This window comes from Galendromus occidentalis, unplaced genomic scaffold (assembly GCF_000255335.2).
Source record: "Galendromus occidentalis unplaced genomic scaffold, Mocc_1.1 scf7180000077456, whole genome shotgun sequence".
NCBI classification, from domain to species: Eukaryota; Metazoa; Arthropoda; class Arachnida; order Mesostigmata; family Phytoseiidae; genus Galendromus; species Galendromus occidentalis.
Genome location: NW_003805444.1, coordinates 210,383 through 236,818, shown reverse-complemented (window position 1 = coordinate 236,818; position 26,436 = coordinate 210,383). Strand labels below are relative to the sequence as shown.

General features: G+C 51.1%; 1 protein-coding gene across 1 annotated transcript in view; it reads left to right on the top strand.

Moving 5' to 3' along the window:
• kcc (solute carrier family 12 member kcc) overlaps positions 1-16,358 on the top strand; it is a 46,500-nt gene extending 30,142 nt beyond the window's left edge. Inside the window, exons 6-21 of the mRNA XM_003743985.2 lie at positions 2,461-2,642; positions 2,726-2,887; positions 3,249-3,405; positions 5,932-6,050; positions 6,585-6,975; positions 7,066-7,180; positions 7,583-7,700; positions 7,889-8,021; positions 8,853-8,959; positions 12,125-12,241; positions 13,016-13,137; positions 13,273-13,440; positions 14,237-14,338; positions 15,228-15,454; positions 15,562-15,695; positions 15,798-16,358. Coding sequence (XP_003744033.1) covers positions 2,461-2,642; positions 2,726-2,887; positions 3,249-3,405; positions 5,932-6,050; positions 6,585-6,975; positions 7,066-7,180; positions 7,583-7,700; positions 7,889-8,021; positions 8,853-8,959; positions 12,125-12,241; positions 13,016-13,137; positions 13,273-13,440; positions 14,237-14,338; positions 15,228-15,454; positions 15,562-15,695; positions 15,798-15,889 — 2,446 coding nt within the window. The 3' untranslated portion in view covers positions 15,890-16,358. The remainder of the gene's footprint in view (positions 1-2,460; positions 2,643-2,725; positions 2,888-3,248; positions 3,406-5,931; positions 6,051-6,584; positions 6,976-7,065; positions 7,181-7,582; positions 7,701-7,888; positions 8,022-8,852; positions 8,960-12,124; positions 12,242-13,015; positions 13,138-13,272; positions 13,441-14,236; positions 14,339-15,227; positions 15,455-15,561; positions 15,696-15,797) is intronic.
• Positions 16,359-26,436: the final 10,078 nt, after the last annotated feature.

Genomic DNA, 26,436 nt, shown 5'->3' with positions numbered 1-26,436 from the left:
AGGCATCACTGAACTCACGCTGAACTGGACATTTCTGCTTCCATGGTTCGATCTTTTATGCTCCACGCTCGAATGAATACCTCGCCACACGGGATACGTGGCGTCTCGAGAGTCTCTGCCAACTGGGAGCAGCGCGTCAAAAGCCTCAAGGTCTGTCGCATTCCTCTGCTCGTTTGGCAACACCACCATATTCCGTTCACGGGTGCTGAGGATTATTACTGTGCGACGCTACCCTCTCCAGTACAACCAGGTTGCTGATGGAATGTGCGAGCATTTTTTCTCTTAGGTATCTCGGTCTCGCGCGAGAGACCTATCCCCTTCTCTGTTATATAATGAGGAGCGAGCTGTACACGACCGCTGATAGTAAGGCAGAAGAGAGTTTCGCCGATCCTCGCTGAAATCCGAGAGCCTACGTATGCCGCTTTCTGAAGCTGCCGAGACGTATCCTGGCCAGAGGAAGCCGCGACCCACGACACCGGATTCGGAGGATCAAGCTTGGTGATGGTGCGGGAAAATGATTCTCCGAAGCAGAAATTGCCGTGCAGAAGCCAAGGACGCTCAATCAGTATTCCATCTCCCGGCGCTTGATTACTGACTGAGACTTTTCAAATCGACGCCACACCATCCCGGCAACGCTCAGAAACGAGAGGAGGAAGATTGCGCTCATGAGCAGGTCATCGCGCGGTCAGACTTCCTTCTAACCACAGCCGAGCTGAGTCCAAATTGACTGTGCGATTCCCCGCACCGCAGCAGGCACTGTCGTCCCGGGGCCGTCTGGCGCATCGGGATCGGAGCAGAGTTCGTTTGACGTGACCTTTCTCTGAGAACATTTCCGATTGCACCCCCTGAACAATTCTCTGTATCCCAAGAGATCTGACGCAATATTCGATAACTTCCGAGTCTCCTCAACTCTGGGACAATGACGTAAACCTCTTGTTCCTGTGGGCACAGAGCCTCTGGATTTCGTCATCTGGAACTCACGGAGTGCTGCTATGGGGAGACCTCTCTTCAGAGCAAGGTTGGGGAGAAGCGAAGTTTATCATAAGCTTGATTGCTCTCGAGCGACTGTCGCCCACCTGCTGCGATAGACATCTCTGAGTTCCTGTAGGCTCGTATTCGGGGCCTTCACGTTCCACCGATATTCCGGGCGGACAATGGCCTGAAAGCTTGAAATGTTCTGCTCTTCCGACGGTGTCATCTGGAAGCTCCAAGCATTCGACCTTGACCAGGAGCAGCTTCTCCGGCCCGGGATGGAACCTGTAAATGGCTCGGTCCAAGTGGCTCCGACGCGGCAGAGAGGTCTTTGGTTTCGCTCGCCACGCAGCTTACAGATATGCGCGACTGGAAGTCGTGTCGAGACTTTTGACTCTTGTATGGGCCGGCGAAAGAACGAGCAGCACACGTTCTCGTCCATGACCGAGCCTCGCATGGGCCTCGTGGGTGTCGCCTTGGCTGCTGTGGGTACCGCGCTCGATAGAATACAAATCCGCTCGACTTTTCCTAAGTCAATCTTTCGGAGAGGTCGAAGGCCTCCGGGAACAGTACCGAAAGTAGAAAAGGCCTCAGTGAGGAGTCTATTCGGGTCGAAAACATATCTTCGCCTCGATTGCGTGCGCAATCAAGTGGAAGAGTTTGACGACGCGAACCGAAGACATCTCGTTGCTTTCCGAAATACGAAGTTCGGAGTCGTCGCCTCATGGGAATCTTACCCTGCCGCCCGATCGTCCGCGCGGAAGTCGCGATTCCGGGGGTCGGTTTGCGCAAGCGGAAGTCTATTTCTGACCGGGACCTCTCTTTCAGCTTTCGAGGGTCGAAGCCAAAATCGGATCCTGAGTGAGCGTGTCGTGGCTGGTACTTGGAAAGAAGTCAGGCTGATAAAGAGACCACCCAGTGCCGATATTCTTCTGATTGCTCGCACGGAATGAACTCCAATCGGCGTATCTGAATAGTTTGCCGCTCGTTGTCATTGCCCACCGTTCGACGGTCGGCAATGGCGGAGCGGCTCGGGGATCGCAGTCGTCTTGATTGCTCATTCCGCAATCTGATCCGAGGAGCCAGCATTATCCAAGTCACGCTTAGTATTTCTCTCTTTCTCCCGTCGGCAAAAGGCGTCCTCAGGATTTTTCCGGAGAGGGGCCAGATCGGGTCCTCGCGTGGGGCTGATATAAAACATGGCGGCTCGCTCCTATACCATACTACTACGAAGGCGCAAACGCTCCCCGCGGACGCGCTTCTTGGCGCGGAGTCTGGGATATTGTATGCGGTCAACGTCGATAGCTCTGTATTCTCTTTTTTTCACTAATCGAGAGCTAGGGGGGAAACCCAACCCTCTGTGTCGAGACCGACTCTGGGGGGCACGAAGTCTGACAGTCCCGTGCCAGCTCTCATCTCAGTCGCTTCCGTATTGAAGCGTACTGCTTCGAAGACTTGGAGATGACTCAAAAGAATCATCGTTCACAGGTACTGCCAGCTCGGAGATCGTATAATATCAAACAATGGAACTTTCAACTGCACCGAAGCTGAGATAAAACCGATGTTCTTCGACAACAAGACCGGAATGTTTGATGATTACTTCCTCAAGAACAGAGGAAGGATCCAGGAGGTCGCCGCCTATCCGGGACTCGGCAGTGGTGTTTTCAAAGGTGCGTTGAGTAGGACGAACTCGATTCAGCCCTACGAAGTCGAGTCAGTATCTCAAGATATAACTCCTCACTTTTCGTTGCAGATAATGTCCCAATCAGATTCAAGACGAAAGGCCAGGTTATTTCGAGAATCGATGATCCGAAAGTTTTCGACGGTGAATCGGACAACAAATTCATTTACGTGGTGTCGGATATTACGACGAGTTTCACTTTCTTCGTCGCTATCTTTTTCCCCTCAGTGACTGGTAAGGACCATTTTACTTTCTGAACTATCACAGTCCGTGTTGGGGGAACTCCTCTATCGATCATACTTCCGGTTTGAGTTCGCCTCCCCCATGAAACGAACGAGCCATCTCTTCATTGCGATCCCTCCAATCACAAAGCTCATCGCAGACTCTCGAGCCATATCGATAGTTCCTCTCTGAGCTCTAGCAGAACTTGATCTCTGGACTCTGGGGAGAAACTTTCGAACACGACTTTTCTCCGGAGGCTTCCAGGCCCCCCTAGCATGACACAATCTCAGAATTCTCCGGGGTCTTCCGGCCGCGGTACGTTCGTCTCCCGGATCCCTCACTGATGCAGCACTTTTCTCGGTCTTTTCCACAGGTATAATGGCCGGTTCAAATCGTTCTGGAGATCTCGCCGACGCTCAAAAGTCAATACCGGTGGGAACCTTGGCTGCGCAAATCACAACCTCTATCGTGTACCTAGCCGGCGTGTTCCTTTTCGGATTGGCGTTCGATAACACATTCATCAGAGACAAGTAGGTTGCGAGGTTGCTCTCCTATCTAGAGCTATTCTTGTTTATACCTTCTCCGACGAGATCAGAAGACATCTAACGATGGGGCCAAAGCCATCGAGGAAGCACGGCGGAACGTAAAAAGGTCACCGGAAGCGAGGGGCATCGACTTCGGTATCATAATCGAGATCATCGGGTCGGTTTGATTTAACCAACGGAGCAAACATGGAACTTCTCGAGGAAACCAGCTGGCCTCTCTCGGCGAGCCAGGAGGTCCGCGAAAAGAGTCCTGTTTGTGAACGGTTGCCCAATTGTCTCTCGGCGCTGTTGCCGCTCGCAGGGTCGGAGTTACGGCCTCTTCGGAGGCTCCCCGCTTCCGATTCACTCCGGCGTCGAGCAGGTGAATTCGACCGTGGAGTCGCCCTCTTGCCGTGACATCTCCGAAGTGAACCTCGAGCGAGTTTTCTCCTCTGTGAAGTGGAAGCGGTGGATGGAATGCCATCCATAGAATGACGAAACAAAGAAAAGGAAGGATGGGCAAGATGAGAAATATTTTGTCCCCACACGATTCCGTCTTTTCCGGTCGCCGAGTGCGACTGCTTTCTGCCGTCACAGCGTCTTCAGCAGCACTGGGTTTTACGAGCTCGCTCGCGCATCTGCGAAGCCTCAAGCCCGTACTCCGCGCGAAAACCACTGCGGAGTGTCATGCTCGTTCGTTTCCCTCAACTCGACAGCGACAGAATCCAACAAGAATATCAACTGAGTGAGCAGAAACGAGAAACCTTCAGGCCGACCGCTGGCGAGGGACTGGTTTGGAAATTCATTCCTGGCGAATCATTGGGCGAAATTCGAAGATAAGGGCCTTCCATTCGTCTTCATCATTGCGATTCTTCTCTCTTGCGAGCAACGTGTTAAGCGTCGAGAGCGTCGTATCTCCGGGCTTCTGCGTTCGGAGCGAATCTTTGAGAAGTTGAAGAGTTGAAAGAGAAAAATCGGAGAGCTCTTCCTACGCGAGCCCTAGAGTCGGCGCAGGGTAGCGACTGGTGAGCGGTGTTTTCTCCTTCTTCTTTGCTTCGATCGATTCCATCACGGCGCACAGCATCTCACGGAAAATATTCGACGAGCCCGACGGAATTCGGAGAGATTTCCAGGCTGTGCGCCTCGCGTCGACCGTGGCGCTACTTCGGTCATCTTGAACTGAGTGAGTGAGGCAGAAATGACCGACTCCAGTCATGCCAGGTCTCGGACATTTCCTCCGGATCGTCGATGTCGCCGTAGCTGCTCTTTGCGCTCGCAGCGGATCTGTGATTTGAACGATTGAGCATCCAAATTGCCACATTGGATCCCCTCCTGACGAATCGGGCTGAGCTTCGGACGAGGCGACCCGGCCACCGCCGCAAGCCAGTGATTCGGTCTCTCAGGGCGGCCGGGAATTCGGCGGCCATGCGTTGGCGATTGCAGCCAAGCTGGCCGACTCTGAGTGAGCGGAATCGGTGCCTCCGAAGGGAAATTCCAGTCGTGGAACGAAGAGAGGCGGCCGGCGTCCATCGCGCGCCCGGCTATCAATCTTAGTTGAAGTCGAGGAGACGGGGCCGGATCGGGGAGGATGTGAGCGGCTTGCGCCGGGCCCGCCTCGGTCGGCAGACAAGTGTCTGCCGACGAAACGAGGGAGAGTGTCCTTGACACAGGATCACCAATGTCGCTTCGCAACGAAGAACGGCACCTCTACACACCGCTATCTCTTTCACTGCCTGGCTTGAAATTAATGCTCTGGACACGGATAAGCATAGACGACCGGGCCCGAGGAACAAACATCGGGACAAGTTGCGAAAGCCTCCTCCGCTGCTCGAGAGACTGAGTGAGATAGCTGGGACAGGCGCAAGAAAGCGAATAGACTCGTTACATTCACTGGCTACCTCGTCGGTGCTTGGCGCCAGTGTGATCATAGATCACTCTGCCAGCAGCAACCACTGTGGGGGCGACAATTAATGTTGCATGGGCAGTGCCGGGCAACGTCGCACTACTGGGGCAGCGCTTCGTCTCTCTCATGCATTTGCACAATGTCGCTCTCCGGTCGATCGAAGATTGAAAGTGAATCTCGTCCCGCAAGTTCTCACTCGGGATCAACTCCTCACGTCATCATCGAAACGCGAGATCATCATGGATACTCTTCCTCTTCGATCCAATTACTCTCCAGAACTCTCCCGCATCCCACTCGCCGGGCGGCGGAGATACGCGTCCGCCCGCAGATCCCCCGCGGGACCTCGTGTAACTCACCATGGACTGACGATTGTTGCCGGAATCGCCCGATATGCAAATACCGACCGCTGCTGCGGGGGGGGGGCTGCTGCTCTTCTTCAGGATGGGCAGCTGTCTCTAGATACTCGAACGTCGTTCGAAGCGGTCGTCTCTTATACAATGCTCATAGCGGCTAATGCAGCAGGGTGTAAAACATTGACGCTGCCAGCCATTAGTGGCCCGAGCGAACCGATAGATCCCCACCGATGTGATCCCTGATTTAGAATAAAACCGCTATTAATAACTTCACAGAGTCGGAGCAAGCGTCGGAGGTCAGTTGGCCGTGGCGCAGTTGGCCTATCCCGATCCAATGGTGGTCGTTGTTGGTTCTCTACTCTCAACAATCGGAGCTGGTCTTCAATCCTTGACAGGTCAGTGCAGTCGACCCAGCAATGTGGTCGGTGGATCCTTCCGTTGGTCAATCGGTCGCTCGTTCGGTCGGTTGGTCGCAGAGCGGTTGGTCGATTGGACGAGCGGACAAGCGAAGGCCGAGGCTCTCAGGAGAAGAAAACTAATGAAAAACTCACTCGTACCGGGTCCTAGCTGCAGTGAAAACGCTGCCGCTGTCTCTGTTAAAGATTAATGAGAGAAAGGGAGACCTCAATCGGCAAGAACGGGTCCCTAGAATATCTACCTTTCCTTGATCATTCACCCAGAAGTATCGAGCGATCGCTCCTCCCCCGCCGTCCGTGGAATGAAGCCGGTCGTTTTTTTTCGATCGTTTCCTCCGGTCATTCATCGCGATAGCGAAGTCATCGATATCCTACTCTCTCTCTCGTTCCATATTTTCCTACACTTTGAAGAGAAGAAGCACGGAGAGGGGGGCGACTCCAAACAGACGGGTCGGCGCGGATAAGTCTCATGAGCGTGACGACGACTCGATTGACCTTTTTTTTTCCCCATAGGTGCTCCTCGTCTCCTACAGGCCATTGCCAAAGACGGCGTCATTCCTGTGCTCAACCCGATGGCAGTATCTTCCTCGAGAGGCGAGCCCGTTCGCGCGCTCCTCTTGACGGCGTTCATTTCGGAGCTTGGGATCCTCATCGGGAATCTGGATTACATTGCGCCCATCTTGACCATGTTCTTCCTGATGTGTTACATGTTTGTCAATCTGGCCTGCACTCTACAGTCGCTCCTGCGAACCCCCAACTGGCGGCCGCGATTCAAATACTATCATTGGTCGTTGTCTCTCGTGGGAGCTTTGCTCTGTCTTGTGGTCATGTTCCTCTCATCTTGGTACTATGCACTGGCCGCCATGGCTATCGCCGGCATCGTCTACAAGTATATTGAATACAGGTGCGTTGAGTTTTCAATCCGAATCAGGCGATGCTCTCACAGCCAGGGTAGACACAAGTTTGCGTAACGCGCGTCATTACATCATTACAGAGGTGCAGAGAAAGAGTGGGGCGATGGATTGCGCGGATTGGCGCTCTCAGCGGCAAGATTCTCCCTGCTACGTTTGGAGGAGGGTCCTCCCCACACGAAAAACTGGAGACCACAGGCGAGTCCCAATTAATTTGCGAGATGGATTAAATATTCACTCATGCATTATTATCATTTACATCTGGATAGAAAAGCCGAGGGCCTCGAGAAGCTCACGGGTGCTGGCGAAAAACTCGAATCTTCAACGGAGAGAGTCGTGAGAGCGAACTAGGAAACGAACGTTCGGCGTCGGCTGAATTCATTCCACCTCTTATCGTCTGTGCGGAGAGCTCTCCGAAGAGATTCAGGCCTATGTGCCGTGGCATGCAACCCACGCAGAGGTTTTCGGGGTCGCGATAAGCTCCTCTCGTTCCTCGCACAGATGAATGAATATTCCTGCTGCAGGATTAATCAATATCGGAGAATCAGATACATTCGGTGGACGCACGCCGGGGGCTCAGAACGACCTCGTTCCTTGCAGGTTCTGGTGCTGTGTAAGCTGGACAACGACTACATGCCCGAGCACCGAAAAATGATCACGTTCGCCTCTCAACTCAAGGCCGGCAAGGGTCTAACAATTGTAGCCTCAGTTCTCGAAGGTAAGCCGTCTCATTTTAGATTGGTCGACTGACAGGCAGGCCTCTGGCCTTCATGCTTTACACTCGTCAGTTGTCGAGCGCTGGCAATCGCTGATCTGCGATGTACAAGCCCGATATCAGCTCGTTCCGATTCGAAAGGCTCTCGAGTTCGGCGAGTTCTACACCACGTTCTTATCGCATTTTCCCAGGTGACTACCAGAAGATGGCTGCCGAAGCTCAGGCATCCAAACAGAGTCTGAAACGCGTCATTCGAGAAGAGAAGGTCAAAGGCTTCGCTCAAGTCGTCGTCAGCACGAATGTCGTATCATCTATCGGCCATATGTAAGTACTATTATGACCCGGTCTGCCCCCACCATGTCGGATGCCATTCCAATACTGAGTGAGATCTTCGTTCCTCTTGGAAATCGGCGAATTGATTCCTAAAGGTCATCTGGTGGATTCGGATCCCTCGCGTTGTTCGAAAACGTATGCTGGTGGCTGGTGGGATTCCTCGGGGACGAGAATATGACCGTCCCTTACTTGTAGACTCGCCCATGGTGGCCTTAGTATTCTCGATACTCAGCACGGGGTGGAGAGGGCAACCCAGGATATCGCGAGACTTCGCTGATCCGCCCTCATGTCTGAGGTCACTCGTCTTCGGAAGACTTGGAGGGGAATGCGTCGGTTCTCATGGGTGGAGGGAAGGATATTCGTTGGAGAGGGAGAGGAACGCTCAATAAATAAAGTGTCGAAGTGAGAATTCCGTCTGATGGATCGTATCCAATTGTTACACTTGACGGATGAGGGATACATACCGAACGAGTTGCCGTCAAAGACGAACGCTCACGGATGTTTCCATCTCCTCGCAAGGCAGCCTCACCGAGTGGAAGCTTGTTCTTTCGCTAGAGAAGTTCGGTCCCCGGGGCTCTTAGAGACCATGTCCCGATCCTTTCATGTACACCATGACATTTCGCTCGCTAAAGCTCTCCATTCGATGCGGAAGGGGCCGAATAAGAATTTTGTGAACGAGGCAATGGCGATCATTCTTTGAATGGATCAGCCAGAACGAAGGAGAAAGCGAGGGAATTCGCTGGGAGTGTTTCACCCACAAACGTCGCCTGGCGGTTAAGAAGGGAGACGATAAGAATTCTAATCTAGGCACGACTTTTTCAGGATCCAAACGGCGGGTCTCGGTGGCTTGAAACACAACACTGTCGTTCTGGGATGGCCGTACGGTTGGAGGCAGAGTCCCGACGACAGAGCATGGAAAGTTTTTATCGGTGAGCAAATCCTTTCCCAGGCGGCTCTTTTCAGCTGACAGCCAGCCAGCCTACCGCTGGCCTCCATGCAAGGTTCTCGTTGGCAGCTCCCTTTCTTTCTCCTGAAAGGTAGACGAACAACCGAGCGCGGATTTTCCAAGTGTGCTCCTCTCCGAGAGCCGACGAACACTTTGAAACGAAGGAGCAGAAGAACATTATAAATATACATATACCCAGTCTGCGAGCTGCCTACCTGCGACCCGTCCAGCCAACCGCATATTGGACTGCTCGCCACCAGCGGGACTATGAGAGTATCGCGCTTGCGATCCAGTGCTTCAGCGGGGAGCAGGTGCTGCTCATGCATCCACTTTCGAGGTCCCTGGGTCGGAGAGGGGATGAGCATCGAAACAGGGCGGATGGAGAACTCCTCCCCGACGAGAACGCGCTATTGTATTCCCATTCTGATTTCGCAGAATGAGCGAAATCGCAGCCGACTAAGGAAGCTGGGATATCGCAGCCGGAAGCGAACGCAGAGATGAGCTAGCGCTTCCCATTCTCCTCGCACCTCTCCCATGCTGCACTTCTAGAGCTCATTGAATCGCAGTGGCGCCAGAGTTGCTTTGTTCAGAAGTCGCTATTCCTCACCGCTGCTGCATCTTACTCAGGCGCGGTCGGCAGCGGGTGCGATTGAGCTACCGCTAGCGGGACAGAGATGCGGAACTGGTTGGATCTTCTTTTCGCGGGAAATGTCTCATGGAAGGCGAGCGAATCCCCAGAACGACACGGCTCGCTGAGTACTCTCGTGGTGTTGAGCATCCTCGCAACGACATCCATGAGGGCGGCATGAACCATCTTCAGTCGCGAAGATATGCCGCGTATAGCTGCGATTCAATATGGTTCCGATGAATCTTTTATCAGTTCACTTCTCCGTCTCCCTATGCCCATTTGTCGCTCGAATAATCCCCGTAACATCGATTCACAAACAGAGCAGTTGGAATATTGGTCCGGGGTTTTCTGCTCAGCTCGTGGGAACGCTCAACCGTCTGTCTCGGCTCGTGGGAGTCACATCCGAGCATACAATTCCCAAAATGAGTGGGCGATCGATCCAGACAGCGCTGTTTTTTTCCTGAACAACAGCCAAAGGTTCCCGGAATACGTAGAGACTTACTGAAGGACCAGTCGGAGCTAGGAAGGGGAGGCTGAGCATTGCGAATCGGAAGGATTCGAGAAGCGGTATGGGCTCTCGCGAAGCTCATCGTAGAGACTCTCATATGGGATCCCATTCCCGGAATAACCATCATAAAATCTTCCCGTCCTAGATCGATTCCGATAAATTCCTCACTCAAAACACCCTTCCCGTGCGATCATCCCGAAATCTCGAGCAAGGCTCGGGAACCGTATGGAGACCGCTATGGGAGTCATCGAGCGAAAAGTGGGAAATATTGCGCCAGGACGCGTTCTCCAGCTCGCTTCGGCTATTCAGATTCTGAGATGAACCCCAAAGTGCTCTATATGGCAAATACTCGCGAAAAAGCCACGTCATTAGCCTTATCGGCATGGTTTGAAAACGTATACTGCGGAGAAATGGGGGAGCTATTCTCGGTGTGGAGAAAGCGGAAGGATATATGTAGACCAACAACAACATCAGATTAGCTACATGCGCCCCTGATGTCTCCCGCGGTCAGCTTCATAATGCAACCCGCTACTCGGGAACTATCAGGTGTATACCAATGAAATTAGAAAATCCGCGGGTCGGCGCTAGCTCTGATTGTCGTTGGAATTTTCACGCCAAACCTGTGTTCTGATTTGAATCAAAATCTCGCCTAACAATGACGACCGTTAGGCGAAACGAATTTCGTCTAGCTTTGTTTATCATTTGCGATGACGATGTGTTCCTACCTGCCGGAAAAGGTGGTTTTGCGGGGAACCCTGGTTGCCGCATACAATCTCAAAAAAAATGCAACTGAAACCCATGAAATGCTGGTTACAGCTTTCGGGGAGCGTGCCTTGAGCTTAGCACAATGCTACAATTGGTACAAAAAGTTCGATGCCAACAATTTCGACTTTCGACCTGTCCAATCGAACTCGTGGGCGACCTCCGAAGAAGTTTGGGAACGATGATCTGCAGAAACTGCTGGATGAAAACTGCTCGCAAAGTCAAGCGGAGCTCGCGAAGAGACTGAAGGTCACTCAAAAAACCATTTCGAAGCGACTCCTTGCGATGGGGAAAATCCAGAAGTTCGGCAAGTGGATACCTTATGAACTTAACGAACGGCAGAAGGAAAGAAGGAAAACCGTAGCCAAAAATCTACTTGCTAGGTTGAGGAAGAAAGGATTCCTACATCGAATCATCACTAGTGACGAAAAATGGATTTTCTTCGAGAACCCCAAGCGTAAATCGGCGTGGCTTAGCCCCGGGGAGGCTGCGCCGGAGACTGTGAAGCCCGATCGATACGGGAAAAAGACAATGTTATGTGTCTGGTGGGATCAAGACGGGATAATCTACTACGAGCTGCTGAAACCGGGGGAAACAGTCGATACAGTTCGTTATCAGCAGCAGCTCATCGATATGAAGCGAGCCTTGAGTGAGAAACGTCCAGGGATTCTGAGCCGTCACGAGAAGAGAATCCTCCTCCATGATAACGCGCCCAGTCACACCACCAAAGCCACCAAAGAAACTCTCGCTGCTCTGAACCTGGAAGTCCTACCCCATCCCGCGTACTCACCGGACATGGCCCCTTCCGATTACCACTTGTTCGCATCGGTGGGGCACGGACTTGCCAACCAGCATTTCAAAACATACGAAAACGTCAGGAATTGGCTCGACGAGTGGTTTGCCTCAAAGGGCGGAGACTTCTACCGCAAGGGAATCCGCGATCTGCCGGAAAGATGGGCCAAATGTGTGGCTGCCGACGGTGCATATTTTTAATAAAGTCGGCGTTACCCTTTGATCATGAAGAAAAGTTGTATTCTCTGGAAATTTTCTAATTTCATGGGTATACCCCTGATACATACTTCGTAGGGCAGCGGAATCCACAGCGGCTGTGGAATCCTAATTAGTGGCATTCTCTCACTGAAATAGATCGTGGTAGGATCTGATCGTGATAGAACTGCCGTAATGAGATTTATATTTAGTTAGTTTCTCTTCCAATAGAACTAACGGCGGATCCCATTTTCTCTTTGTAGAAACAATTCGAAATGTGGCTTCGAGCAAAAATGCCCTTCTCGTACCGAAGAACATCCAACAGTTCCCGTCGAACACCGAGCGAGTCAAGGGAACTATCGACGTCTGGTGGATAGTCCGTATCCTTTTACGCTGCGACAATGAGCACTTGGTGTTCAGTTTTACTTTTCAGATGAATCTTTGTGGGGACAACCGTTTAGGTATCGTATTTTCCAAGGGGATATTAGCTTTTACGCGGCTTCTATAACGGACACGGTTTCTGCGTTATCGTATTCGGTGAATCCAGCACCGGGGCGAATCCCTGAAGAGCAGTTGACTCTTATCGCTTGCCATACTCTCCCGTCAAACCCTCTCTCCCTGCTCCCAATGAAGGACTTAAAGGGCTCGTGAGCATAGGGACCAGTTCTCTTATCTTCCATTTGTTCTGCAATAATTCTTGAATCGTCTGTCCCACTGAGTACCTCCACGCACGCGTTGACCTAGCCACTCAAAACCCGTAGTCCACACGCGGGTCGAACGGAGCTGAGCCCTCTCGTCGACCGCGGGAATTCCACATCGGAGCCCCTCTGGATCCTCTGGGTTTCATAATCAGACAACACTGCTGGACCCGTCGAGCCGTGCGCAAGAGCAAATCTGTGTAGAGATTCCTCGGCTGATTTTCCGCGCAGTCCTCAATCGCTCACTCTCATTTACAGTATCTTTGTTTTCTCGCTCTGTTAGGCCTACGCTACGGATCAGCGCTGTTCGGATTCATCTCATTTTTTTTCCCCATTCGGGACCGTGGTTGTTCTCACAAAGATTCGGGCTTAGGTAGTGATATTCTACAATAACGGCTAGCCCGTGAATTCGAAACTGATTATGCGCACAATCGCCCTTAACTTAGCAAAATGCAGACGATGGTGGCTTGTTGATGCTGTTGCCGTTCTTGTTGAAACAACACAAGGTATGGAAAAACTGCAAGCTCCGCATCTTCACCGTCGCCCAACTCGAGGACAACTCTATCCAGATGAAGAAGGTCAGTGGACCAGCGGATCTGATCCGTCGATCGAGACGATCGATGTGCACTTTGTTGGGGATATACAGATTTTTCGCGCAGAGTCCGCTCAGACGACAGAGGGAAGGAATAAGAAATTTCACCTTCTGTTCACAGGACCTGGCCACGTTTTTGTACCATTTGCGTATTGACGCCGAGGTTGAAGTTGTCGAAATGACGGGGACTGATATCTCAGCCTATACCTATGAGCGAACATTGATGATGGAACAGCGAAGCGAGATGCTGAAACATCTTCGTCTCAACAGACGGGAAACTCTGAGCGTGGTGAGTTTCCTCAAGAGAAGGAGCCCGTACATCTTCTGTTTTCTCTTCCGTTTTCGCCTATGTTACAGACTGGAAAAAGACAAGGGGTATTCACTGATTATACGCTGAGAGAACGGAACGGGAAACGGTTGATTCGTCCCTTGCCCCAAGGGTCACTTATTCCCTCTGCCTCACCAGAAGCGAGGAGAAGCTTCCGCATAGGACAGGACGGTCTGCAATTGCAAGCTATTGCCCCAGTTGCGACAAGATTTCCTTGGAAGACTCCTCGGGAGCAGGCTGAAACGTATTTTTCTTCGCCTTCATCACGCGCTGTTTCCCGGGAGCTCCAACGCCATTAGCAATCTTTGAGGCTGAGAATTATTCACGGAGTTTTCTTTGGGAATTCGCGGCATCTCCCGCCTCTCGTAGACTTCCCATGGAGGATCCCCCAAGATACCGTAGAAATTCGCGGCTCTTGGCACCACCGCGCTGAATTCCCAGCCCCAGATAGCGATGTCCTCTGACGCTTGGTCAGAGGAGGGACTGAAACCTCACGGCGAGGAAGCAAGACGTATCATCAGATCGTCCCGAGGACGCCCGATTTCGGAAATGAGAGATCTTCTCTTCATGGCTGGTCGGGCGGATTCTGTTTGACGACTGAGACAGCGGGAAGCTCCGCGGTATTCTAGAGCTATATTTGATCTGTCAGCGATCGTTGATGATTCACAGAATGCAATAATATGTAAATAAGTGCTCGGAGCGAGGGAGAGCTCACGTTTCGGCGTTGATGAATGATCACTCCCGTCGTCTTGTGCAGGTTCAAACCATTATGGATAATCACCATCAGGCAGGCCAAGGACACACCAGCAAAGTTCGTTTCAACGAAGCTGGCGAGAGTCACGAACTCGTCGACGTACAAGTAAGTTTCGGCGCGCTGTCTCTTAATAAGACCACGATGGGAAGGAGATGGACGGATGGAAGACCTTACGATGAATCTCCGTTTTCTGAACTCGGCTGCTCAGACGGATGTTCGATTCGGCGACCTCTGAATTCTCGAGATATCCAGAGTCCTCGCTCGCTCGCCCCGATTCCGACTTGTCCCCGAAAGCTGTCGACCCCTGCCGGCCCGGCGAGGGGCAGATCCTGACGACCCGAAAGGGGAGTCGGTGCACACGCGCCAACGCTGTGAATTCATTAGCCGGCAATGGCTAGAATTGATTTATTCCTGAACACTGCTCGCCCTCCCCCGTCTTTGACCGACTGTTCTCATAATGACTCGGAGCGGACATCGTAAGGAGAATCAAGAATCAATTCCGGTCCAGACTGCACCGAGAAGCATGATTGTCGCCCTTGGACTCCATAATGGATATGTTTCCCCATCGCGCCGAGTGACTCGGACCCCATCGTGTCCTGGATGGAAAGCGATCGCTCAGCCGATCCTAGAGAGATCTGAGAGTCTCACGAGGGCATTCTCGACCTCATTTCGGCTCACCCAGTCAAGTTCGAGCAGATGCTCTCAGCTTTATGAATGCTGTTCTAGGCTCTGCAAACTCAAGCGGCTCTACAAACTTGCGAAACGCGTTCCCACTTGGACGAGGTCCGCCTTCGGGCTCTCCTCCCTGCGATCGCAATACGATACCCACTTACTTTAACAAGCAACGATCTTTCGGTGAACGCTAACAGATGGCGAACTCGTGCAAATCCAATAAGGGAAGCGGGAGCCGAGCAAGGCCATAGTTAAACGAAGAGCTGCAGTGCAGCGAGGACCTATGCTAACGGGGAACCCTAACGCCGGCCATCGATTGCAGTCGCTCCAAATCAGCGCCGGTGATTCTGCAACTGGTTCGAGACGTAGCTCAGCTCACTCCCAATCGGCTGCCGAATCAACGACCCCGAACAAGGACACGAGCAAATCACCGGCTGCAGCGTCTCCTGTTCAACCATCGACACCAGCCCAGATCACGTCACCGTCCTCGCCGCAAAATCCGGCGGAAAAATCGCCCGAAGCCCTCGACACTCTGCTCAAAATCAAGCCGTGAGTCTTCTCTCCGACTACGATGGGCTAGGATGATTCACCTGTCAATGCAATGCTCTGACTCCTTGTCGGCTGCATCTTTTTCCACGCCTAGAATTATTTTCCAGGGACGAAGCCAACGTCCGCAGAATGCACACCGCTGTGAAGCTCAATGAGGTGATAGTGGCCAAGAGTCATGACTCTCAATTGGTCATTATCAATCTCCCCGGGCCTCCAAAGATCCAACGCGGCGAAGAAAATTGTGAGTTGCTCGTGACGACGATAGAGTTCAAGACGTTGACCGCGAAACGCGGACTCGGACTTGCTACAGGAACTCACCCTTCTTCTCTCTGTCCTCTTGCAGATATGGAGTTCCTCGAGGTTCTCACCGAAGGACTCGAACGAGTTCTCATGGTGAGAGGAGGCGGTCGGGAAGTGATTACAATCTACTCCTAGATGTCTCTGAATCGAAAACCCCATCGTCCAGCTCGACGAATATTCCACCATCAACTACTTTTACCATCGCTAGGACTACCTTATCACTGTCCTTCATTCCGCTGCTGCCAAAACGCATCTGAGAGTCGAGCCAGAGGAACAGTGCCATTGATGTTCATTGAGTAAGACCCACCTACCCGATCGGATTCCAAGGGATTGCGAGACTCCAAAATAATTCGCTTGCTCTTTTGAACCTCCGTCTCGGTCGGTCAGCGAGGAGCCGACGGATCAAGCAGAATGAAAAACAGTGATCAGATGACAAATCATCTTCCCATGCTGATTGGTTATTGGAATTTCATGACGACGACGACGTCGCAAAAACTCCAAGAAATTGCTGGAAGTACTTCTTGGGAAGCTGATCTTCTTATCGACTAAATAGCAGTCGAGGGACGGAAGTTTTCCCCGGTGAGACCCAGCGATGGTGAAGCGCACATGTGAATGAGAAGGATCAACAGAAGATATTGAGAACAAAATATCTTTCAAACTGACGGAAGCAAAATGAAAATGACTTTCCACGAACGCCTCCTCGATGGATATCTTTTTCTCACTTAAGTAAATGACTGATCGAATCTCCCGCCAACAAAGGCTTATCCAGACCACAGTCTGATATTCGAATCGAGGTCGCGTGGGTCAAACCCCAGATATTATACCGAGAGCCCATAGGAGCGTCTGGTTGCCCACCTTCCCGATGTCAATTGTTGCCGGAGCATCGACGGATGATTTTGAGCACATTGATACGTTTTCCGACGCTGAACTCGATCGGAAAAAGTTGGAAAGGTTGAGATACGACTTCCGCAGAGGAGCAGTCGTCGAGCGGCGATACCTTGTCTTCCTGATCACGTTGTCCACTGAAGGTTGAACCGAAACTCAAGTCTACTTGATACTTGGTCGATTCTCAGATGCTAACTTCGACTCGTATACTCGACCGGAGAGCGAATGAACGGGAAGCTAGATTCATCGGGAGTCGAGGAGGCGGCCACAACGCGGCCATTAAAGTGTCCAAACTCATGACGCATGAAAGATATTGGAGTAGAAACATATTCGCGATGATATGAGGATAGTTCAAAGAAAAAAGAGTGTAGCATTTCAAGATAGCTAAGCGATGTTCCGTAGGTAGCCTGTAGCTAGAGAGAGCACACTGCTATTCATTGATTATCAAATTTATTCATCCACTGTTGCAATCGCTCACCAATTCGGTTAAATACTTCGCTTCGTGCACCAGCCCCTGGTCGACTGCCGCCTGTTCCCGACCCCCGGTCGGGGGCGCGCTGCCATCGAGGCTCCTCACAGCTACACACGGTGTCACGCTTAGACGATCGTTCGTTTCTCTTTACCACGCTCAGTTTCAGGAAAACGCTGTCCCCTCGGCCAAGCTTCGACGAGCCCCGAAAAGAAGGAGCCAAAGACGTGACTGTTGTTATCGTCGTTTGCGTTCGTTTGTTCATGAGCGCTGGTGGGTGAACGGCTCGGTTGCGAACTTGCTCATACATAGCTGTGAGGAGACGAACGAAAGAGGAATTCTAATCCAGCCCGGTAGGGCTACTCCCGCGATGAGCTGAATCTCCGCTGAACGAGGGCACCGCACAGACGTTCCCGGGATCAGTCTCCCGACAATGTTGTCGACCGTGTTGAGCCCGGGGCCAAGGACGTAGCGTCCTCAGCATTTGGGGCGACGACTATTTTTCACGCCTCGTCCATGCCTGATTCTCGGTTTGACGAATGTCGACGGCGCCGCTAGCAGCATCAGAGGCAATCGCCGTCCCTGTCGCCGTCAACGATAGTGACCGCCCTGGAAATTCCGAGGGAACCTTATATCCTGCCGAAGATCAGGCTGGGGAGGAAAATCTCCAGAGCAAACTTCAGAAAGCATCGCTGTCGTAGCTTGACTCCAGGATTTCATTTTGCGCTTGTGCCGGAGCGAACATTTAGCGATAGAGCTGTTACTTGAGCGAATATCCTTTTGAGAATCAATCCCACAAACCTACACCGACTGCCACTCCGGTAGTGAATGCATTCAAATATGAACAGATCGAGATGCCATTGGCACTATCCCATGTAGAAAAATGCGCAAACGCACTCCTTTGATTGGGGAATCGCGGAGAAGATTTCGATTGATGAATCATGTTTGTGCATTGAGAGTATTCGGACAGACAATCGACGTGATGAAAACGACGATCCAGGTAGACGGACAGACATTCACCCGACAGGCACGAGGAGTATGTTTTTTCCCCGACGACTACCGAAGAGGCCTGTATTGCCGGAGATTTCTACGGGGAAAAAGGGGTAGGGAACGACCATTTGCTTTCGGGCAAGCGGATCCGATGATGGGCTTGCAAGCGGGCTACTACCGCTGGGCGGCATTTGTCCGCGATGCGATTGAAATACGGATAGGCGGACCGAAAACTATGCCGTCTTTACAAAGCGAATGTGCTCAATTAAGATCGTCAACAACAAATGCACTTTTTTAGTGGAACTGTTGATACTTGAATTGAGTCGAATGAGCTGTTTTCATCAAATTATTCTACGCCTGTTTACCTCGTTCTCCTTCTCGTGTTGTTGTATTCAGATGAGGCGAACGAGCTGATGCAGCCATATGATTGAAATTACTACAGTTATCCTCCTTGATATTCTGGGAGAGTGTCGTATCTAGAAATTCGTATCTAGGAAACGTACGAATAATTGAATCAAGCTCTATACAACAAGCTCTAGCGAACGGGTGAGGATTGTGTGAAGACAGAAGTTCCCTGCATCTAATTCTATGTGCTCTTCTTCGCAGTGACATAATCCAGCACCCTCGGGGCCAGCAGATTCGCTGATGCCGGCTCGTCAACGCGAGTTCAGTATGACTCCGTTATCACGAGATCGCGAATCCAAGACGAGGTGCTTGTCACTAGTCTCGAAAGGCGGGTTATAAATAACTGGAGTCGGCTGTCATAGGGACGCACCGTCGAATTCCAAAGGGAGGGAGCCTAGAGACAGCGCTCCATCAGATGAATCTCCAACCCAAACATGGAGGCGGAACAAAAGCCTGATGCAGATTTCAATATGTACACCGCTTTCCGAGTCGAGCAGATGGGGCCGAGTTCGATTTGAGGTCTTCCGAATCCACGAAAGGGCGGTGCACAGAGGATGAATCGGATACTGAATGCGAATAGCCGAAGCACAGCAAAGCCTCAGCCGAAAAGACTCAAGACAAAGACTTGGGATGAGCAGGTATCTCACCTGGTCCGTGAGTCGTGACGACAGAAGCCCTCAATCCTCAAACTATTATAGTTTTGACAAGCCACTCATTGAATTAGCGAAGTACGCATAGCGAAGAGTGGAAATGTTTTTGGCTGACCATCTATGAACCTCCCTGTTACCTATTCTCGAAGCAAGCTCTCCGCCTGAATATTTCAGCGACTTAGTTTCCCGCAGATGCGGCGGTCATAGAACTATTCCGCAGCCCTCAAACTCGCACAACCGTCCCCCACTCCGAATACTACAACAAAGGACGACGACGACGATGATGTAAACGATCATCGGATCAGTCGAGAAACAAACCCCCGCCAGGTTTCTACGCCGAATCCGATCCCCTGGTGCTCGATCTCGAAAGAGGTGTTGATCATGAATGGAACGAGTCCAAAGTCTAGCACTTTATGAGAGCACTGGACGAGGTTCCGGACAAGCGGACGTGTATCAAGCTCCCAGGAAAGCTCTTTTCATGATGGCAGCGATTGCGGATCGCCTTCGCTAGATTTCATTCTGAAGCCATGGATTCTATTGGACACAATCTAGAAAGACGCGGACACAAGGGAGAAAAACGCGATAGCACGAACAGTGTTGACAACGTTGTATTCTCCAGCTCTCATTCCAGTGCTCCGAGTTCCTTCGTGTTTTCGCTCCTTTTTCAAGAATACGAGATTCGTCGTCGACAGAAAAACGGGCGACGCTTTAATATTTCATCCATCTCCCCCGCGAGTGAGGCACCTCAGGCTCGAGCCTCGCTAGCGAACTCGACCCCGAACATAGCAGCAGACAAGAAGAGGTGGCGGCGCGGCGCTCGCTGTGTTCTTGTCGCCTCGTCAAAGTAGAGACGCTCACTGCCTGGCCGTCTAATTATCTGGATCCATTGATGGACGAACCTGATTTTTGAGCGTTAAATGGGATCGAATCGACGACATTTCTCGATGAACTTGTCGGAGAATCTGAGCTTCACACGCCGGCGCCGGTGCCGTTCGCGCGCACGAGCTCGCGGAAGAAAGAAGCGAAGCTGATCTGCTTCAACAGCCATGTTCTATGGGGCGATATCGCCATCTCTGTGAGCTATCGCTGTAGCACACCAACGAACACCGACGAACAACGCCTACAAGAGCAAATCAAGGAGCAACAACTGATCGACGTGCTATCGTGGAAGCGTTTTACCAGAGCATGCTTCCCGAACCACAGGCCACAGCCGAATAAAGTCTGGAGTGCTCCCGTTGTCGCAACTGACGTCCACACTCTAGACACTCTATGGTTAGGGCAAGTGGTATTTGAATCATAAGTACAAATCGAAGCAGAATTATAATGGAGGCTTTCTAGTGTAAAATATCACTGCGTCAAGAGAACCTATGCGGAGATCAACAACGAGACACATCAAATCGAACATGATGCTAGAGAGGAAGGATAATGTGGAACCGACTGTGGGGCAAACACCGTCGATGTTGAACACGAGGCCTCGCAGACTTTGAATTTGAACCGAGTAGAGCTCCATGGATTTTCAGCAAAATATATCAATCAAATCACGACACGGTTCGCTCCGATCCGAGAGTTTCCGCCGGAATCTAACGCGAGGTTCAATGAGGTGATCCATTGATCCAATCGAGTCGATGGGTTGCGATTGCTTTCTCAGTGCTTGGATTCTCCCCGTGACGGGAGATACGGCCCAAGAATGAGCCTCATTCATGGCTGGCGACATCGCCGAGCCCACTCCCAAAGTTGAATCGGTCCCCTCATAACCTGCCATGAGTTCTAAGACTGCTTCTGCCATCATTACTGTCACCTCAGACAGAGCCGCCATATCTGCATCGATATTCCAGACGAATGCGGAATACGACATGCCAACCTATCAGCGTGCGTTGTTGGAGAGAATCCTTGGTCTCTCAGGTGAGCGGCGATGATCAAATTCTCTTTCGTTTCCGAAGTCCCAAACAGAGGGGAGGAACTCATGATGAGATAGCTCCCACACCGAATGTCACGGTCGCAAGCCATGACGACGCGGGGAACTTCGCACCAGGAGTCAACAAAAGCCAATTTTGTCCTTGTGTCTTGGTCGGCAAGCCTTAGTGAGGCCGGGGATGGTGAATTCCAAAGCCTCTTGTTCGCTGAGTCGAGCGCGCTCCGACGGCATCGATGATCGCTCGATCACACCATTGAGACGTCCTTCCACCTGGAGTGACCCAATGGTTTGAGAGGGAACAACATTGTATCAAAATTATTCGGTTCCCTTGGTTTCCCTCAGGACCGAGTGTATCATTGTCTCGATCGACCGAGGAGCATCCATCGAGCAGATGTCGAATGGATTCATGCTAAATACCGCAATCATCCTCAGCGATGATCCTCCAACGGGAGCATATATTATCTCGATTGCCCTTTTTAGAACCGATCGCGGAAAGAATAAGTGCAAGGAGATGAGGGAACTTCGTCCGAACACCATCTATGATACTTCTACCCTTCATGAAACTACTACTGATGGAACCACCTGACTCAGAACAGAAACTCCTATGATTATTGAGATTGATATTGGAAAGTACATATTATACTCATTATTGTTATTATTCAATCGATTGATCGACATTATTACTGCTGAGAAACACGACGTCTACAGGAAACCACTTATCACCATCATTATTACATTTGGATTTGATGAACACAGATGATTCTTACTATGATGACTTTATGATATTATAACTGGTTGGATCATAGCGATGAAAGTAATTTGAAGACGCGGATAGACTGGATGTTGATCAGGAATAGGAGCTGCATCTATCATTATATACTGCTTCTGTACGCGCTTCTGAGCGTTGCGTCCGAGATCTCTTACTCCAGATTACTCATCTACACATATGGCGAGTCGAACATTGTTCGGCTGTGGGGATCCATGGGCTTGCTTCGACTCTATTCGAGCTAATCTGAGTCGAGTCAATGTTTTGAGTTGACCCAGTACGAGATACCAAACACGCGTTTCAGTTCATCTCATGAGAGTACGCAGTTGATGGTCTCATCATTTCACATCAACATCGAATTGTTTCTCTGAGAGATCACGAGTGAGTACCTCCGGCGGAGACTTTCCATCTCTTTTGCTGAGGCTTAGGCTCCCTGGTTCGTTCCTTCCCGTTCGCAGTCGAAAGTCTCAGAGGCGCATTTAATTACTTCGCTTATAGAGGAACCCATTCCGCGCACTGTTATGTCCGAGCTCGATGCAACGACGGACCGCTCAATGTTCTAACTACTCTTAAGGGTTATTCTTAGGTTTACTCGTCTTAATGTTGATCACTCGATAAAATTACACACCGAACTGAAGGTATTGATCACTATGATAATTATGATCGTACTCAAGGATGATGATGCTGCTGCTACTGCATCGATTGTTCGATGTGGCTCTCGACATTCTTAGATTCAGTTAGGAGATACTTACGTCAGTTGATCCGAAGGGAATATTAATGTTCTGACGAGCAAAATGCGGGGTTCCACCGTGAAGGTTCGATTCACATCGTGCGCGATCGTCCATAACAAAGAACTTCATTTGGCGATGAGAAATCCGTTGGTGAGCTGCTTCATCGCAAGTTCATTGAGGATAACTCGAACCGGGAATGTTTTCCATCTAATTTTTCTTGATCTGGAATTGGATCTGTCTGAGTGCGTAAACATTGAACCGAGAAGCACACAAACTGCTATAATGTAAAAGTACGAAAATTCCGAGATTGATGTTATAGGATACTATGGAGCAGGATCGTAAGAAGATTTCATCGATACCTCTGACCCATGTTGGACAACTACGTTGGATCCACCCATGAAACTAAACTACACAAATTCAGTGGAGATGATTAATAAAGTTACTACCGTGAGATTACCGGAATCGGCACCCCTTTTTTCCCGCTTCTATAGACTTGAGCAGGAGTTCTCCTTGCGTACCCACGAACTCGGATCACCCACGAACACGGCTCAGGGTCTTTTCTGTCATTCATGAGCGGCGCGGCATGAGTCTCCAGGTTCCGCCAGCCGGGAGGAATCCACCTGTCATTATTTATCGAGACGGCTGATGCGTCACTTTCTCTCGCTGGACGTAGGAGATGGACGCTGACAAGGGGGAAATATCAGCGACTGTTGGCGGCTCGATTCTTCTCAGATGTTGGAAGCCAGACACTCTATGGACTCGATTCGAGCAAGGTTTCGCATATTTCCTACTTGCTGCCTAGTTCGGAAGAAATGCTCCCGGCAAATATCGCGGGGCCGCGGCCTTGTACGGGGTCGTAGATCTCCATGAGCACGGCGAACGGGACAATACCAGATGGTGACCACGGAAGAAAAAGAAGTGCCATTCGAAGAAAAAAGTGATGAGACAGCCGCGAGTGACCTCACTCGGACAGCTGCATCCCCACGGAGAATCTGCAGAAATTGCGGCGTATTCGGAACCTCCCAATCGACAGCTCTCCTACATTTTCGATAGGTACTGAGCCGAATCGGAATGATCGAGGCGAGTCAGATGGTCAACCGATCTATCCATGAGTTGATGACGCGAGTTTTCGATAACTACCTGACCCGCCGTATTGGCAACCGTCGAGCCCCACGGATCCGATCTTCCACAATCAGAAAAGCTCCTCCTACGGGGCCGAATGGACACTAGCACGATAATGCCAAAGCATTCTCTCTACTAGTGAGCGATCCTTGTCTTAAATTCCCCGCGGAAAGGGTCACAGAGTAGGTCTCCGGTAGGGATGCAGCCCCAGGAAAAGTCTGGCTCCGCTGTCGACGTCAGCACTAGTCGATCTGACATGCTCGAAGGAGCTTTTCCGGGGTGCTACAGATGTAATATCCGCTATCAGAGTCCATTTCGAAGATGGATACATGGATCGAAACGGAATCCTATGGGAGAGGCTCCACAAGGTTCGTCGGTCTGCTACTAAGAAGACACAGGGGGACCCAAGGGGGTCCGAGGGTCGAAGGACTTTGGGAACCTCTGCCCTAGACCAAGCAGCGAAATTCTATATGTTCGGATATCCGGACTCGGTATTCTGCTGTCGGTGACGCTGCCGAGGAGGAGGTGAAGGTTTTAGCCCGTCCGAAGGGCCCTTCCCCCGATCCCGGAGAGTTACCGCGAATCGAGGAGACTTACGCATGGGGATTGTGTCACCCGAAACATCAGGATTTCGACTCTCTGATACTATCGAGCGAAATATCTGTTTTTGAGAGGAAAGAGGTTCTTTGTCCACAGTCCGTCGCTTCGGACCTGTAGAGGAAGCTCAGCGAGGAGTTTGGGGGAAATTTTCCGGCCAGATGTTTCTCAACCGACGCATCGCGCACGGGGTGTAGATTCACTCTCTAGAAAGACAAGATAATTTCAGGACATTTCCGACTTCTTTGGATTGACTGACTTCACAACTTGAGTTGAGAATCGACTCTCACCCGGACCCTGGATACGGTGTTTGAGGGCCCTCCCGGTCCATGAGGAGACTTATAACTTATAAGGCATGGATGTCCCTGTTAATTTCCATTGCACAGTATCCGAAGCGATAAATCCCATCAATTGGAGCTCGCGGAAGACCATCGGAGAGATCCTGCATCAGAATAAGCTGCATGTGGAATTCGAACATGATTGGTCCCGGAATAAGCAGCATCCTCTCACAATTATTTCCCGAATGGCGAGAACGATCCCAGTGCATGCTTTTCCCGTCAACTCTCGTAAACTTCCTCGGAAGCCGGATGCAACAGGGAGCAATCCGGCAAGAAACGGTTCAAGACCGTCTGTGGACATCGCCCACATCGAGCGGGATAGATTTTCGCCGATCCTCGATCACTGGAGTGTATTTATCGGGTAGCTTCAATGTGAGCTGCCGCCTCTTCACTGCCTCTTCGAACAACCTACACCGTCGTCGATCGTGGTGCTCATCAGTCTCATCCGCCGACCAAAATATCTGACGCCTTCCCCAATGGAGGTTTTATCGATACGAATATGGAATGGATATCTTCCCCTAACGCATCTTCCCCCACGAACGATGTCTTAACATCATGGGGTGGCGAGTTGGAGATATCTTCACCGAGATTGATCTCCAAAGAGGCACCTTAGGAAATTTAGGAGATTTAGGTCAATCGAGCTCAGTCTATCCTAAACGGTGGTTCCTTGAAATTCCTAAATTACCTAAAATCCGAGAACTTGAGCAGAATCTGCTGATTAAAATTTCCGGGCCAGCTCATCACCAATTCTATGATTCGACCCCGCTTCGTACAGAGATCAGAAACTGGAATCGCTTGCGGAAAAATATTGATGTACCTATATCGTTTCGAAGACATCAGCATGGCGATAGCTTTTTGGGTTCGCGACCCCAGTATGCCGCACACTTCCGGAGTCCGGAACGAGTGGATGATTTCACATTGGTTTACTGATAATGAATATTACCCTGATATCTCCACCGGAGTTCATATTAGAATCTCACCGAGATTCGGCTCCGAACTCGACTGTGCGCAATGCACGAGAGACCGCCGCGTTCGGGACAAGAAATTTCCCTTACGACTCATGAGAGTCAGCCTCCCCGCGCCTCGAACGAGACATTTCGCTCGAATCATTACCGGACTGTGGGCATGACCTCGTGGCACGGGTCTTCATTCTGTTGGTACTGCTTGAAATTGAGAGCACTCTCCCTCCAGCCAGATTCTCGAATGACAACTGCACGATCATATTGGACCGATGTAGGTGTCCTCGCGTTTCTCGGAGTCAGTAAAGCTCCCATTATACCGAGTAAGTCGCCATTTATGCATATGTCCCCGAGGGAAAGCTCTCTCCCTTCTCGGTTGCTTCCCGGAGACTGCGAGGCGATACATCCAGCAGGGGGGAGGTTTGGGCGAGAAATGCGATGGGGCTGCGATCCATTCTCCAGTGAATTCATCTGCGTGCTCGCGACAGAACTCAACATAAACGTATAAAGTCCGGCGGATGCGTCGGCAGCTGTACCGATTTATGTGCCGACCCCGTGTCCCTGAAATCGAAGAAGCCTAATCAGGCTCGTAGGAGAGTATTCATGCCCATCGCCGTTCGGCGTTTGGCGTCTAGGGTTTCTACGGGTCGCGGACCTCAGTCGCGGTCCTAATTCGAATTGCTCTCGAATTTTCCATGGGAGCATTTCACGGATCGCCAATCCTCAGCTCAATCCGCGAGAATCATGGTGCATTCGCACAACCTGCTCATTATGCGCTCAGATTGAAAGGTCACTATTCTGAGAGTCTGCCCCGGGAAAAAGGATGCAAGTCAATCTTCGACTGGGACAGTGATC